Source organism: Acanthisitta chloris, unplaced genomic scaffold (genome assembly GCF_000695815.1).
Source record: "Acanthisitta chloris isolate BGI_N310 unplaced genomic scaffold, ASM69581v1 scaffold16213, whole genome shotgun sequence".
Taxonomy (NCBI): domain Eukaryota; kingdom Metazoa; phylum Chordata; class Aves; order Passeriformes; family Acanthisittidae; genus Acanthisitta; species Acanthisitta chloris.
The window spans coordinates 3,693-21,260 of NW_008664470.1; the positions used below are offsets into that span (position 1 = coordinate 3,693).

At 43.6% G+C, this 17,568-nt stretch overlaps 1 protein-coding gene across 1 annotated transcript; it reads right to left on the reverse strand.

Moving 5' to 3' along the window:
• Positions 1-2,183: 2,183 nt before the first annotated feature.
• Positions 2,184-16,869, reverse strand: SLC26A3 (solute carrier family 26 (anion exchanger), member 3). The gene is made up of 20 exons (XM_009071373.1): positions 16,739-16,869; positions 15,826-15,965; positions 15,607-15,717; positions 15,373-15,530; positions 14,066-14,230; positions 13,166-13,318; positions 12,307-12,389; positions 10,899-11,046; positions 10,607-10,720; positions 10,420-10,497; positions 9,909-10,004; positions 8,840-8,946; positions 8,536-8,605; positions 8,356-8,448; positions 6,808-6,903; positions 5,959-6,192; positions 3,809-3,863; positions 3,551-3,696; positions 2,804-2,866; positions 2,184-2,207 (listed from the first exon to the last, which is right to left on the reverse strand). Exons 1-20 carry the CDS (start codon positions 16,867-16,869, stop codon positions 2,184-2,186), a joined length of 2,265 nt encoding a protein of 754 aa, XP_009069621.1.
• Positions 16,870-17,568: the final 699 nt, after the last annotated feature.

Sequence of the window (17,568 nt, forward strand, 5' to 3'; positions counted from 1 at the left end):
TTTTTTAATGCTATGAACATAAAGATTGGTTATCTAGATGTGGTAAGTGATATTTTTTCCTGCCTTTTTAAAAAAATGTGAATTATTTTTTACAAGTGTGATCCAAGATCATTAGACAGCCTTACAGGATGGAGTTTCCATTTCACTTCCTATTCTCAAAGGGGTATCAAATTCTGTGGTTAAAAACTGAAGTGGAAGTAACTCACTACTCATTCCACGTTAGAGTTTGCACACGTAGCAAGGTAGTACAACTGTCTCCTGTGTTACATGAAGTCAGGTGTTCTCAAAGCACATTTGTGGCTACACTTCCCCTATGGATTGAGTCTGAGCACAACGCTCAAACTCATTTTCTGCTCTGTAAAACTTGTGCCTGGCTTTGTGATGTTTCTCTCTCTGGGCATTGCTGTGTTGCTGACAGAAGCAGATGTGGGTTCATGTCAGAAGGTCCTGTCAAGCCTGAGATTGCAGCTCCAATGGAATATTGAATGTATGGGAAGTAAGTCTGAGCTTTTCCTGTTCATATATATGACACTACAGGCTCAGTGCAGCAAAAACACGTGCAAGGTTTGGATTAATTTCATCCTGATTGCATTTCTAAAGTAAATACCAGTACTATACAAGTTGTATTCCCCCAGTTTCCTATTTTATGGTGTTAGAAACAGTTCTTAGCAACTCATAGGTCATCCTGACACAGTAATAGTGCCTTCACAACTGGGAGGTTTTTCACTGTGTTCAGGTATGTTATATTTACACTAGTGATTGACCAGTTTGTAAGCTTGAACTGGCTGCATTAGCTTGGGCAATATGAGTGAGAACAATGAAATTTAAAGCTCCTTTTAGTCTTGACCTAGCCATAAGATATCAACTTTAGAAACTTTTCCTACTCTGACCTGGATCTTCTTATTCTTTAAGAATGGGACATTAATTTGTTTGTGGTTTTTTTTTAATTTTGTGGTTTGTTTTTTTTTTTATTTTCAGTTTAGATTGAGTGCAAGAGAGTAAAAGATTAAAAAAGGCAACACACATCCAGAAAGGTGTGGGTGGAATGGCAGCAGGAAGCTGGCAAATTAAAAATAATAAAGCTCAGTCATTATGAAACTTTAATAAGCAATTTTGATAATAGAATGCAAGCGATTCTGGAGTGCCTCATTGTCATAAACTTCTGGTAATGGGAAGAATGATAACATATGCAAGTGGGCAGGAATGTTTCCATTTTTATGTAGCAATGTCTCACAAAAGAACTTCAGTTTTAGTGCTTAAAAAAAAACCCTAGAGGAGTTTTACACCAATCAATGAATCGTGTTTGGACCTGAACATCCTATGTCTTTCCTGAACAATCTTCATGTTTTTTATAGGTAGTCACTGTACACTGTGCTCATGGCACTGAACTGAGAACAACTTTAATAACTACTAGGTATCTTACAAACCACTAAGAAAACTTTATACAAGTTATATACAAGCTGAAGATAAAATATCACTCCTAACTATTAGTCTGTGTTATAAAATACAAGATTTCAAATATATATTCTCTAGTAACTGTACAGGTTCTCTACAAACTGTCAGAATAACATAGATATATGTACACATATACTCAAAGGAGGTTGTAGCCGGGTGGGGATTGGCCTCTTCTCCCAGGCAACTAGAGACAGGATGAGAGGACAAAGTCTTAAGCTGCACCAGGGGAGGTTTAGGTTGGAGATTAGGAGGAATTTCTTCACAGAAACGATGATTAGACACTGGACTGGACTGCCCAGGGAGGTGATGGGTCACTGTCCCTGGAGGTGTTGGCACTTAGTGCCATGGTCTAGTTGACACGGTGGTGTTAGGTCATAGGTTGGACTTGATGATCTCAGAGGTCTTTTCCAACCTAATTGATTCTGTGATATGCAAATAGGGTTAACATTACCTTCTCCTTCAACTCTGTGGGTTGACTGCCAACAAGGTATGAAATCAGAAAATCTGTGTGATTTTACCCTCCGAATATGTACATAAATACATTTTTATATATACAGAGACACATGAAGACTAACAAGCCCATTCCAAAACTTGGAACATAGCCATATGTAGTAAATCCTTCTTAAGGTATTTATAAGTATCTTTCTGTCTTCATGCTCCTCACGGCAACTGCATTCATCTTCTGTGACACTGTGTTGCTGGAGGATAGTCTATGTAGGAAGTTAAATCTAAAATTTTGTTTCTGCTGGAATCTGTAGGAAATAAAAGGAAATAAATTTTACCTTCTGCAAGGAATAGCCAGGGTAGGTGTCCTCTGGTGAATGATGTATAAGAATTTGCTGCTCTAAAGCATTTGGGAGGGAAGAATGTGGTCTGATATTTTCTCCTTAGGGGGCTGCCCTGTGCTGGACACTGCCCTTCTCTGAAGTATGAGAGGAAAGGTTGCATGTGTCCCCTTGTTAGCCCTGTCTTCAGACTTCTCTTTTCCCTGGGAAATTTAGGCAAACTGGACTAATACTGACTTCTGTGCCTTAAGGGCATTCTACCAGTGAGCTCATCACAGGGGAGCTGTGGTGGGCAGGCAAGGAGAGACAGCCTGATGCCTTTGCCTCTGCAGACTCTCAGGGCACACAGCAAGGCTTGGATGAGCTGAGCCTCACACCTCTCACTCCCAAAAGGCTTTGCCTTAAGTCAAATCCTATTAATAAGCTGTCTGGATGATTTCTGCCCTGGGCTGACACAAGAGCTCAGGGATGAAGATGCTTTTGTTATCTGACCTAGCAGTTCCCATTGAGCAGCTTTTTGGGCTGTGTTTTCTGTGGCTGGAAGGCCACAGACAGAGCCTTACTGTGCACTCCCTGCTGCGCAGTCCATTGCTGGGGATGGCAACGTAGTCATTGCTTCTACGCTTCTCCTGCAGGAAACACACGAAATTGTGGGTTAGGAAATGGATTGTTTCTTTTTTGTTTCTTTTTTTTTCCTTCTTCTTTATCTTCTTCACATTAAAGAATCATAGAATTTTAGGGGTTGAAATGGACCTTATACAGATGATCTAGTCCCAACCCCTGCCCTGGGCAGGGACACCTCCCACCAGAGCAGTTGCTCAAGGCTCATCCAACCTGGCTTTGAACACTGCCAGGGTTGGGGCAGCCACAGCCTCCCTGGGCAACCCGTGCCAGTGTCTCACCTCCCTCACAGGAAAAAGCTTTTTCTTAATATCTATCCTAAATTTCCCCTCTTTCGATTTGTACCCATTGCCCCTTGTCCTGTCACTGCAGCTCCTAACAAAGGGTCCCTCTGCAGCTTCCCTGGAGCCCCTTCAGGTACTGGAAGGTGCTATGAGGTTTTGCTTTTTAAATCTCTGAAACATGCCTAGGAAGTTGACCTGGAAGGAAGGAAGCTCTCACTTGTCAGCCCAGAAAGGCCATCACCAAATTTGACGATACTAATTTATCTGCACTACTTTAGTTTAATCACTAACTTTCTGAATACAGAGACAGTGTAGGGCACATGGGTAGCTATGCAGGGCACTGATGGGTGTCTGGCAGTACTGGAAGGGCACTAAAGTAATGCAGGATGAAGACTGCAGTGTTACCTCGGCGAGCTTTAGTTTGGGGGAGCTAGCTATGTCCTTCTTCAACAAAATGTGCAAAACTGCATCGTGAATGGTGAGGAAAAACATGGATGGCTTAATCTCCTCATCAAAAAATGAACTTCTCTCCAGTTTGTCCAGGAAGCCCTCTGCAAGGGAACAAAATCAAAGCACAAAGTGACCTTCAGGCCTTGAAAAGGAAGAAATAGTGTATCCTGAATCAGCATGGGAATTGCTGGTACAATGTACTGTTGTACCCACCGTGTGCCCCAGCAATGTAAACGTCGATGTCGATCCGGACAAATTCTTTCAAAGTCTGTTAAACCAGAAGGAAGCACCAATTAGAAACTGCTGGTTTTGCTGATAACAGCCATTATGGTGGTTAGTCACAGAAAACATACAAACCACTCTAAGACATTTAAGATTTATGCTGCTAAGTGAGGTCTAAACTCAAACTCTGCTACACCTAGAGGCAGGACAGTACTTTCACATGGCTGCAGAAAGGGATGGCCAATCCTTCTGAAAAGGGGCAGTGTTGCAAGCATTTATGCCACAGAGATAAAGGTGATCATAGAATCACAGAATCATAGAACCAGTCGGGTTGGAAAAGAGCTCCAGGATCATCAAGTCCAACCCTACCGTGGTCCCTAGACCATGGCACTAAGTGCCACATCCAGTCTCAGCTTGAAAACCTCCAGGGATGGTGAATCCACCACCTCCCTGGGCAGCACATTCCAATGCCTGAGCACTCTCTCCCTAAAAAATCTCTTCCTAATCTCCAACCTAACCCTCCCCTGGCAAAGCTTGAGTCTGTGCCCTCTTGTGTTGCTGCTGGTTGCCTGGGAGAAGAGACCAACCCCCACCTGACTCCAACCTCCTGTCAGGGAGTTGCAGAGGGTGAGAAGGTCTCCCCTGAGCCTCCTCTTCTCCAGGCTGAACACCCCCAGCTCCCTCAGCCTCTCCTCATAAGTTGTATGACTTTATTGTACCTACATGACACATGATGAAACAAAGACTTCAGAATCTTCTGGGGAGATTTTTATAACTGGGAATCTGAGCAGAACTACAATTCCCACTCACATGGTGGGTCTTTAGTTCCTATGGAAGTAGATTTACACTCCCTATATGCCTCTGGACAGTTAACTGTAGCTGCTACTGTTTGAAAATGTTATGCCTGTTTCTTTATGGAAGGTCATCCAGGGAAGCAAGAGCAGGAGCAGAAATGAAACTCCAATGCTCCAAATCCCAGCTGGGTGTTTAAAGCCATATTTCATATGTACATTTCTGTAAAACTTCCCAAAATCTTACCAGGCTAAGAAAGGGTGCCACAGCCAACACTCTAATTCCAAGATAATTTGTGTTAATAATTTACACACTTTCATAGATATTTTCTATGGAAAATGTACATTAAAATTCACATAAACACAAAGGTTGCCACTGACCTTCCAGTCCATGTTGGAATGCCTTTAAGAAGGCAGCTAGAAATAGAGGATAGAATCATGGGATGGTTTGGGCTGGAAGAGATCTGAAAAATCATACAATACAACTTCCCTGCCATGGGCAGGGACCTTTTCCACTGGACTAGGCTGCTCAGAGCCTCATCCAGCTTGCCCTTGAACACTTCCAGGGATGGAGCATCCACAACTTCTCTGGGCAACTTCTTCCAGTGCCTCATCACCCTCACAGTAAAGAATTTCTTCCTAATATCCAATCTAACCTAACCTCTTTTGGTTTAAAACCATTCCCCCTTGTCCTATCACTACATGCCCTTGTAAGAAGTCACTCCTCAAGGTTTTTTATAAGCTCCCTTCAAGTATGGAAAGGCCATGAGATGGTCTCCTCGTAGCCTTCTCTTCTCTAGGCTGAACAACCCCAGCTCTCTTGTCCTGTCCTCACAGCAGAGATGCTCCAGCCCTCTGATCCTTTTTGTGGCACTCTTCTGGACCCATTCTAACATGCCCATGTCTTTCCTGTGCTGGGGAACCCAGAGCTGTATGCAGCACTCCAGATGGGTTTTCACGAGAGTGGAGCAGAGAGGCAGAAACACCTGTCTTGACCTGCTGGTCATGCCTCTTTTGATGCAGCCTTGATTGACTTTCTGGCCTGTGAGCACAAATTGCTGGGTCATGTCCATTTTTTCATCCACCAGTATCCCCACCTCTTTCTCTGCAGAGGTGCTCTCTATCCATTTGTTTCCCATCCTGCATTGATACTAGGGATTGCCCTGATCCAGGTGCAGCACTTTGCACTTGGCCTTGTTGAACTTCACAAGGTTCAGACTGGCCCACTCTTCAAACCTGTCCAGGTCCCTCTGGGCACCATCCCTTCCCTCATGCATAACCCTCAAGTGTAACTGCATTCGTAAGCTTTTCTTTCATATAATAACTGTTTGTCTTGGGAGTTATGATTACCTTTCGAAGGACTGTCATGGCAGAAAAATCAAGGAAGGACACTGATGAGAAATCCAGAATGATGCTGTGGATGTTGACCTGGGGCACAGTGATGCCAGGGGGGAGGTCATTGTGCCAGTTGATCTGAATGGGCAAGTCTGTGGTGTTGGTGGGCTGGTCCAGCTCCTCTATGCTGTTATTGTCTAATTCTTCTTCTGACTCGTATGTATGGTTAGCCATGCAAATCAAGCCTTTCTGTGTTGACAGAGAAAAGTGTCATAATTAGTACTCTTAAGACTCAGAGAGACTATTAGTGCTTCTTATGCAAGGGTGAGAGTGGTGGCAATGCAAAGCTGTTGTTCCCATGAAATAGAACGGGACACACCTGCACCTTGCACTAAAGTTGCAAAGAGTCTCTCCCTTGGGAAGTCTGGAAGTCATTTAATCACCATCATAATCACTAAATGATGGCTTTTTATTGTTCCCTGAAGTCAATTGTCAGATCTGTTTTAGTTCAGTAATTTTGGAACAAGTCAACCATAAGCATGCAGGGTTTAAGCTGGGAGAAAACCAGCTTTATCCTACCATTAAAGCAGCATGACCTTCAGCTCTGTGGGATCTCAGCCCATCATTTGTTGTCAAACAAAGCTCCAGTGGACACATACAAGCTCTGCCCGTGGTAAAGCTGTAGGTCTCTGACTGTGAGATCTATTTAAAATCTTGTTTTAAATGTATTTATGTCATGAAGTGACAACTTGGGGAATAGCATATCTAATTAAGACAGGAGGCTGTGAGACACCTCTCTGCCATGTCAAGCCAGGGAGATGTTTGCTGAACTCCCACCCCCTGGGGTGGAGTCACTCTACATACAGGTGTCACTTGCAGCTCTCCTTTCTTCAGCATCTTTCTGATCTTCCTCAGAGCTTTATTGCGTTTCCTCAAGACTCTCTGTGGGTTGAAACCAACCTGCAAGAACAGCACGTTGAATAATTAACTGGGGGAATAATGACACTGGGGATGGACATAACATCTCATGTGGCTTTTGTTTACAGTCATGATGAACATAGCTTGGACTTGTTGTTGGCTACCACTTTTCCTCAATTCAAACAAGGACTCTTTCTTGTTTGGAATGTTGGCTACCACCTTTCCTCAGTTCAAACAAGGACTCTTTCTTGTTTGGAAAGATGTGGCTACAAAGGTATGGCTACAAATCAGACAGAGCTATCTGCACTATATGTCTACAGGTATGGTTACAAATCAGACAGAGCTATCTGCACTAGCTTTAGGAAACCAGCATGGACAGCATTATAGCAATGACAGTGCTGTGGCCAGTAACTCCAGCAGGCTGACACAGTGCTGGCTAACCCAGAGCATGTCCTACTCATCTTCCTTTGAGATGGACACCGAGACTAGAGAGTTTGCAGGTTGTTTATACTCTCTGTGCTACCTGATTACACCATGGGTCACTCACACATTGTTTGTCCTGAAGAAAAGCAAATTGGATCATGTTGACTGTGTATGTCTCTTGAACCTATTAGCTGGTTTTAACAAAATTAGATGGCAGGTAAATCATGCTAATAAGGGTTATGAAAATACTAAATTCCTGCAAGTCTTCTGCCTCTAGTGGGTAGAGAGAGGTGTTAGAAGTACCTGTATCTGTAAAGAAAGAGAGAAAGAAAATCCTTCAGGCTCTTCTGAGGTGAAGTCCAAGCACATGGAGAACCAAACATGTCAGATTCCCTGGTTCCTCTGCCAGTGTCAGTCCCTTACATGAAGAATGAACTGCTCATTACCAGGGCTCAGTGTAGTCACTGCTTATCAGCTCCTCAAAGCAGCAGGGAGTTTGTAGGTGCAGGTTTATAGGTCTGGAGATGGTGGACATCACTGGCATGGTGAGGGCTCAGGGGTCCTGGACCTCTGTGCTGGTTATGGAAGGACTGGCTGCCTTCAGCCAGTTTGTTGTGAAAGACATTAAGACCTCTTTGATAGTGTGATTTCATTTGTCTTTTTTCTGACTGTTGTTGTTATGCTCTTTGGGGCAAGATGAGTAAACTACCATTTATTGGGTGTAAATAATAGAAATGCTAGTAAGATAAAGTCATTTCCCTTTATATTCCCTATGTTTGCACTACTTTCTTCCAAAGGGCTTAAAATATGTATTGTTACAGTATGAGTGTATATATATATAAGTATACATATGGTATTATGGTATAAGTTCAGCATGAGTCAGGCTGTTCTCTTTCTCAGAGCTGTGTGCCTACACATGGGATTACAGCAGTGGCAACAATATTTGAAAAGTTCATGAAAAATTCACCTTTGAACTGTGGACTGACTACATATGTAGGAATTATTGGGAGATTGTATTCACCTCAATGTGTGTTGCAACTTGTGTTCAAAACAAGAGCCCCAAACACTTACAGCAGTGATGAGTTTCTCTCTGAAGAACTCAATATTAGCAAAGAAGATGGGAGAGGAGCATCTGAAAATCTTCACTCCCTCTGGCTCGTAGATCTGTACAACAAAGCCAAAATGTAAGTAACAATGTCTCTATAGGAGCACAAGTGCAACAGATGATAAAAGAAACATGACATTTCTTACATCAGTGTAATCCTTCCTGTTTCTGTAGATGTTGCTTCTCCCAACATTAGCCAAAACAGTGCAGCTTGGACTGTGAATAAACACACACACACAGTTATTGGTATCTCACACCAAAACTTGGTGGAAGAGAAGGATCAGAGGAAAAAACCTCAGCTGTGGTGGCAGGGTTTACACCTGTAAATTTTACACATGTGGTTGCTGCACAGACCGAGGCACAGAGCTGTTGGCCTTGTCTGTATGGGGGGAATTAACTTATAACAGGAGGCCCTGAGATATCTTAGCATTGCATCCCACAAGTACTCACATCTGGGAGCGGATCACCACCGTCAGCAGCTGGAATGCCACAGCTGTTGCCAGTCCAATATCCAGGCCCAGAAAGACAGCAGATAAGAAAGTCACCACCCATATCATCTGTAACAAGCAGGGCAGTGATTAAGAGCATGCCAAGGACCTGGGTCATGAACTCAGGGTGGGAGCAGCAACAGATCTCATATCTGTCCAGGCTGTCTATCTGCCTTTGGTGAGGACATTTTTCTTGCAGAATAGGACCAGAGTCACCAACCAGCACCTGGGAGTGTTCCTAGGCATGACAATTTCTAGACAATAAAGGCCTAGAATGTTAGAGGTGTGTATCTCCATAGGTGGTTGACTGAATGCTCAGTGAATCCAGCAGAAAGGCATGGTTACAAGTAAATCAGGATCCTGGTAAAGCTGAGAGTTGTAAATGTGCAAGTATAGGTGCTGTGAATGTACATGACTAAAAAATGACTAGATAATACTGAAAAATACTTCAGCCACGGAGCTCAAAGCATATTAATAGGGTAAATAACTGCTTGATATCTGGGAAAACTGAGGCCTGGAACCATTTGTGAACACAAGGCACTGCCATATAAGAAAGGCAAGAACATACATTTTCTGTGTTAGAGGTAACCAGGTCTGCCCTCCAGCCATGAGCTTTAGCATCTGGAATAAACCCTTCAAGTTGTGGTCATCAATTGCTGTGCCTTCCCTCTAACATGCTGCATAAGTGTGAGAAAGTGTCTCTGAATGCAGTAGGTGTTCAGTAATTTCCTGTTATTTAGGCTTTTTTTGTTACTGCCTTCTATATCTGACTTTATATCATGCATTGCATTTTAATAGATTTTGATGAAATGGATGAAAATGAAGTTAAAAGAGACAATTGACTTGAAATAGGTGGGACAAAATGGAAAACACGAGCAAGGGGCATGCCAGTAAAAAAAGGCATGACACCATTGTACTTTCTGTTTAGTGAAGTAAAGTATATAAAAAAAAAGATAATCTGGAACAAAATTTGCGTAATAGATTACTTTTTCAGAGCACTTAGCTCCTGATGCTTGTGAGACTCAACTTACACAGTCATACTTGTCCTTTCTCCACAGGATGCCTACTTCCTTGAACTGCATGAGCATTCCTTTTAAGTTGCCAAGAGCCAAAGATGCAAGGACTGACTGTTGAAAAAGACAAAAACACATGCTGAATGTTTGATCAAGCAAAGAAAATTTTGAACATTAGGAATTAAAGATCATACAAATAGGACAAAGTGCAGCTGAAAGGTCAGGGAGCTCCTCCCAGTGTCTCACTGCTGCTGGAACCTCTCCAGCCATGGTGCAGTGCAGGTGTCTGACTTGAGGCTGCAAATCCCACTTGGTTTTGGCCCCTGAAACCTGGTGCTGTGGTGTTTGGTGTTGGGGCACTTTGAGGGACCAGAAGCAGTGGTCTACTCTGGCATGATCTGGGAAGAAGGATCAATCTTTTCAAACCCCTCTTTGGCTCCCACTGAAGCCTGTGAACACTTACACTGACTCCCAGAGCAGCCCTGTGTTTGGCAAGCAGGAGGAGGCACTAAGTGAAACCAGTGAATACCTTCTGTAATGGTTCCAGGAGAAACCCAATGGCCAAGATCACAACCAAGACGATGACAGCTGAGATAATACCAGCAATCTGCGTGAGAGAACACCATGAATAAGTGCCTGGCAGGCATTATGGTCAGCTAGGAAAAAAAGAGAGCTGTCTTTCAAGAAATGCCATCATGATCTGTTGTCTTCTATACCTGTGTTTTGCCTCCTGTGCTCTCCTGCACACCTGATCTTGACAGAGCAGTACTGGAGGCAAATCCTTTGAATGATCCACCAACTATATTACCCAGCCCAAAAGCAATTAGTTCCTGAAATAAAACCAAAAGAGATTGTTCTTAAAAGCTGCTTCATGACAGTTATTCACTTACTTCCCATTGACAAACGCACTATATTGGTCTCTGTGTTAATTGCCTACCTGGTTGCCATCCACTGGGTAATTTTCCCATTGACAAATGCACTATATTGGTCTCTGTGTTAATTCCCTACCTGGTTGCCATCCACTGGGTAATCATGCTTGATGGAATACACTTTGGCCACGGAGAAGGCTACAGCAAACCCAACAATGGCAATAGAAAAGCCATCACCAATACACTTCTGGAGGATACCTACATCAGGTGCAACAGGAGCCTGAAACCTGAAAGACAAGGACATGCCTAAGGAGACAAGCTGGCAGCAAGCGAGCAAGGCAGTGTTCCTGCTTGTCCTGAGCACTTTGGAGAGATGCAACACAGAATTGTGGGTCTATAAAACTTTGGGGAATCCTTAATCAGGACAGGGACTCTGTTTATCTGCACTCAACTCAGTTTGCATTGCAGAAGGTTCTCATTTACTTGGCCAGTTCCAACCAGAGCTGATTTCCTTTGAGGTGCACACACAGTTCTGCCTGCCTGTCACACATGGATGTAAGATCTGAGCCTGTGCCAAGGCCCCTGCATGAGTGTTTGTGTGAGGAAAGGTTTCGCTTAATTGTGACAGAATAAAAAGTCCCTGTGTGATTCATTGAGGCACTTTAGACAAACAAATATTTACTAAATCAGGTAATATTGACTAATCTCTCAGACTATCTATCTCCGAGAAACTTTAGCTTTACCATTTCCTGCTCCTTTGATCAGGATCTTTTGCATATCCTAAGGAGATTTCCTCTCTGGACTTTTTTTTTTCCTTTCTTTTTTTTTTCAGTGAATGGAATTCAGAAGGAGACTCTTGAGCAGAAATAGCTGTTCCTCTGCAAAATTAATCTACTAATACTCCTACAAGAGGCATTTGAGAGTACCCCAGACTCATTTTGTTGTCCTAGTAAATGTCTTCTTTTTAACTCACTGTGTGCCTATGAATTCTTTATGCCAAAATTCTGGCATAGGTGGATGTGTTTTATATATTATACCCTGTATGTGGATATATATATATTCTCTAAGTGGCTATACTCCTGGAGGAACAGAGGTTGAGGCCTCTGGAGGATAAAGGTACCTGGGGAAATGCTGGTGGCCAGTCATGGGACCAGGCAGGAGAACTGTGCAGGGTCCTGGTGGATCCCAAGACTGGTGGTGGCTGAACTGTGCATGTACTTTGAGGGAAATGGAGGAAACTTTGAGGTTCAGGAGTGAGTACCCCAGTAAAGGGGCCAAACATCAACCTCCTGCTCAACAGCTGTCTTAGAAAATGAGGGACACAATTATTTCGTGTCTCAGTGTGTTCTCTGATGAGTATGAGATGTGCTCTAGCAAATAATTTTTACGTATTGAAAGTGTGTCATATTGTTGAGAGAAAAATGTTTGTTTACCTACTGAAAGAAGAGGAAGCAGATTTCAACCAGAAACACAGATGAACTGATTTAACACTGCTAAAGCAGAGAGAATATTTTGCTCCACAGGTAAATTGTAAGTAGACTACTTACCCTTCCTCTAGCTTTCCAACAACAGCGACCTTAAACTTTTCTTCAAAGTTAGCAAAATGGGAAATCAGTGCTGCTACGATTGTCTGAAAGATAAAAACCCCCACCTCTATTAGGACATTCAAGCAAGAGTGTGAAGAAGTGGTTAAATACCATTCCCTGTCCTCTCCCCAACACCTTCCAGCCTCATCACTAGTGGCAGAATTATGCCCCAATCTGCACATCCCTTAGCTGATCAGATGTTGCTCCTGGATGACCTTACAGGTATGAGTTTACATTCACAAACCACACAGGGTATATAGCACAGCATATCTCACTAACAACAGAGATCATCCCACCCAACAAACCACGTATGTTCTAACAAGATGCTGTAATGACTCTGGGAAAAACATGTGCTACTTGTGTCTATACAACATGTACCAGGACTTTAGGAGCTTGCTGCTCACGTGAGGCCTCCCCCACCCCACTGCAGCTTGCAGTGAGCAAATCCTGCTGCTGCTGGAGGGCAAAACCACCTTGTGCTTGGCCTGGGACAGCCAGGACTTCAGTGACTGCTTGCAGATGTGGTGCATGGGGCCCCAGCTGTGAGACTGCAGCTGGTTGATGTCAGAGCCAATTTTGTCCAGGGAAAATATTCATAGTTTATAACACCACAGATATGTCCAGTTAAGAACAGCTAAGTAGAAGTAAAACCTCTAATACAGGTAGAACATCTCACAATAGCTCACAAACACTGATAATTGTTCCTTACAGCTGAAATGATAATACATCATTTAATGGAGAACAGGAGAAGAAAGAGTTAAAACTCTGCTTCCCATGTCATAACATGGAGCAATTGCAAAATCAAAGGGAAGTGACTTACCACAAGGAGTTCAATCGGGATGGGAGCTGGTAACTTCGCTTTGTATCGATCGTTCATTTCTTTCACCACAAACACAACAAGCAGCACAACCAGGGACGTGACAAGGTCAGCGATGTTTGCTTCTGTGATCTGGCTGAAAATGCTCTCCAGAGTCTGCAGAATCAGGAAGAAACATGTGGTGCTTTAGAAATAGCAGTGCCCTGGCACACAGCACTATCCCTTCCAGAGCCTTTATCTGAACTGCTCTAAGGATGACAATGGTTGGGATTTATTCCCAGTGGCATGATGTGGATTGCAAGCCCCCGTGAATATGTACCTGCATCATCCAGATGATGAAAACATCTGCAAAAGACTCTTTCCACTGACCTGTGACCCTCTCCTCCTGGCTTACCCCGAGGGAGGGTTGGGGCAACACACACATGCATGATAGCAAACATTAGCAATGGCATTGCTGAGCAGAAGGCAACACACACATGCATGATAGGAAACATTAGCAATGGCATTGCTGAGCAGGTGCCTCTCTCCCTAATTCCCTTCCTGTCCTTCTCCTTCCTCATCCAACAGCCCTTACAGAGCCATATCCAGAGTAAATACATATAATATCCATCCAGTAAATATGAATCATTAAATGCTTAAAGCGAAGTTGAATGCTTCATTGAAATATGCCAACAAACAATAGAAAATATTATCTAATTAGCCCAACTGTGTTTTTCTTGGTGCTTGGTAATAAATGTAAGGGTTGATCATATACTAATAAAACATCTCCAGTTTTTCTCTTGTGTTATCTCCTGCTTGGCTGTTCTTATGCTGAGTTCTGTTATTACTCCCCTGTGATACATAGTCAGAAATACATCACAGGTACATCACTAGATTAGCAAATAATGAACACCTAGTACTTACATAGATGATGCCAAATGGTTTATTAAATCCAGGGACAGGTAGTTGAAACATGAATTTCAGCTGAGATACCAAAACATGGACAGCTGCAGCAGTTGTGAAACCACTGATTAATGAATGTGAGAGATAAATAACGATGAATCCAAACTGGAGAATTCCCAGGAGCAACTGAAAGGCAAAATGAGCATACATCAGTGGGATTCGTGCAAGTTTTTAAGCAACCTCTGCAACAAAGAGAACCATATTTAATGGAAGCAGATTTTTCACCTAATCCCACCCATCTAGAGATTGAAGAATATGCTGTCACCAGACTTGCAATAAAAGTTGAGATCCAGCAACAGGAGGCATAATACCAGTGGGAGTAATTGCTAGGGCAGTTAAAACCCATTCTATTTATTTTCTGATTAAAATAAACCTCCTTAGTTTTAGGGGTTTCAGTACCTGTGTTTTCACATGGTACTAGTGTTTCATGGAGCACAAATGTATTAATATTTTAGCAAGGGAGGAACTGTAGGAATTCTTTATTAGGAAACAAGGATAAACTCATTTTTCAAAAAAGAGAAATCCAAATACTTTACTATTGTGAGGCAGAGCTTTTATACCACTTTGTGTGTCTCTGTTGTTCACATTATTTTCACAGCTACTTTTTTCCTATTCAGCAGATTGGGTTTTTTGCTGCAGGTGGGTTTCAACTATGTGGGTTGTAGGCTCAGGTCTGGGCAAACCCAGGGATTTCACAGCATGTGTCAGTGCCTGGTCACTGGAGGGAACAGATGTCACCTAATCAGTGAGCCAAAGTCAGTTACATGGAAAGTGGAAGAGGATTATTTTTATAGAATCATAGAATTTTAGGGGTTGAAATGGACCTAAGTTATCATCTAGTCCCAACCCCCTGCCCTGGGCAGGGACACCTCTTCACTAGACCAGATTGCTCAAGGCTTAATCCAAAGTGGCTCTGAACATTGTCAGGGTTGGGGCATGTACTACCTCTCTGGGCAACCTGTGCCAGTGTCTCACCACCCTCACAGGAAAAAGCTTTTTCTTGATAGCTAGCCTAAATTTTCCCTCTTTCAATTTGTACCCATTGCCCCTTGTCCTGTCACTGCAGCTCCTAACACAGAGTCCCTCTCCAGCTTCACTGTAGCTCCTTCAGATACTGGAAGGTTGCTATGAAGTCTCCATGCAACCTTTTCTTCTCCAGCTTTGGTGACTAGCACAGCAGAAACCAAAGAAGAAGGTCAGTCCACCATCCATCCCTCCATACAGGTGCATACAGACATACGTGGGCACACACACATACATTTACCAACCTGAAAAACCCCAGAAAGGAAGGTTACAGATGCAGCCACCATCACCCTCTCTTCATTTATTGCTGACATATTTGTGAAACTGCCATTCCCAGCACTGTTGTCAGGGACCAGCCTGGTGACAACTCCTCCCACCATCATGCTCAGGACGGGGAAAGGACCTGAGCAGCACAAGACATTTGTTAAGAGATCTGAAGGGTCAGCAGGGAGGAGGGCAAGTGGTGTGCCTGAACCTACCTGCTGAGATATGTCTGGATGTGCCAAAGACAAAATAGACCAGCACAGGGAAAAATGCTGCATAGAGTCCATACCCAGGGGGGACATTCACCAGCAGAGCGAAGGCGAGACCTGTGGGGACAGAGGCCCAGGGGAGGAGATGTGTGTGTTGGGCTGAAGGCAGCAGTGCCTGGGCACCTGGCCCAGCAGGCTGTGTCAGGGCACACGTTTCTGGGGTACCTTGCAGCACAGCCACGAGCCCCGTGTTGATGCCAGACACGATGTCACTCAGGATCCACTCCCTGAAGCGATACGCTGGCAGCCACGAGACAATGGGAAACAAACCCAAGGCAGCTTTTTTGGCCCTTTGTGGGGAGCAGCTGTAAAAGCACAAGAAGACACAATTTTGTCAGTGAACAGCTTGGCTGAGTTGCAGCCTGGTTTTGGAGGAGAAACAAAAGGGGAAGGATTCAGGTTCTGGCTGCCCTGATCAATCTGTTCTGCAAGCTGTGAGTCAAGGAGGACTTGGAGACCTCCAGAGGTCCCTTCCAACCAAAACTCTCATAGAATTGTAGAATGGTTTGGGTTGGAAAGGACATTTAAAGGTGATCTGGTCCAACTCTCCCCTGCAGTAAGCAGGGAAGCCACCCACTAGATCAGGTTGTTCAGAGCCCCAACCAACCTGACTTTGAACAGTTCCAGAGATGGGTTATCCACCACCTCTTTGGGCAATCTGTGCCTCATCACCCTCATCATAAAAAATGTCTTCCTTATATCCAGTCTGAATCTACCCTCTTTTACTTTAAAACTATCATCCCTTGTCCTTGGTAAAAAGTCTCTGCATATCTTTCTTATAAGCCTCTTCCAGGTACTGAAAGGCTGCAACAAGGACTTCCCAGAGTCTGTGCTGCCAAGTGCCCAGAATAAGAAAAGCTATCTTAGATATAACTGTAGGAAGACACTTAAGAGTAATAGCAGCTAAAATTAATTAGAAGAATCTGACATTGAATTTAGTTAATGAACTTTCATTTGCCCTGTTGGAATCTGAGCTGGATGCTGTCAGGATGGAGTTCATGCTGACCAAGAGCAGTTAGAGCTGTTTCTTACATCTATATTTAAAAAAAATACCCATAAAAATAAAAAATCTCCTTACTGAAAATAGAGGTTCAGGTTATCCCACAAGGTTTTATGGTATCTGTGCAATTTCTCATGCTCTTCATTGAAGGAATTCTCTGAGTACACAGGCCTGGCGACAACATAGTGATTGCCCACAGGTTCAACCATTTCTCCTGAAATGTCAGGCAAGTATGGTGACTTGTGTGTGCTTCTCTCTGGCTCAGGCACCTAAAAACCTGAAATGAAGAACAGGGTTAGCTCCTGATGTATTGTGGGGCAGGTACCATAGTATGGCTGAGTGAACTCCAAACTGAGCGTTACCACCTCCGAGGATCAAACGAGGGATGGGCTGAGACACCCAGTGCACTTTGCCAAGGTGCTCTCCTGCCCTGCTCCTCCTCCACCTGCAGAGGAATGTTTCACTGGACCATGAAGTATTTCTTTCTAAAGATGCAGCCAAAAAGTGGACAAGATGATTTTTGAGTTCACTTATCTCCAACTCAGCCATCTGCAACCAAAACCTCCCTCCCTCAAGGGAGGTTAATTCTCCAAAGGACAAACAAGCTGATCCCAAGCAGTTTCTTTTTGTGCCTCCAAAGAGGGCTGTGAGCTTGCTGAAACTCCCCAACATATGTGTGGCTCCAAAGAGGGCTGAGCTTGCTGAAACTCCCCAACATATGAGGGGAAAGGCCGAGCTGAGGCAGAGCTCAGCCTTGGGTTCAGAGACAGGGCTGAATCTTTTGGCTTGGGTGTGTGAGAGGAGATCAGGCTCAGTAGTAAAAAAGCACAGTATTGCTGCTTGCAAATTTATTTGTAAGATTTATTTCCACAGGTTTTCTGGACTTCTTATCCTCTGTTTTGGTATCA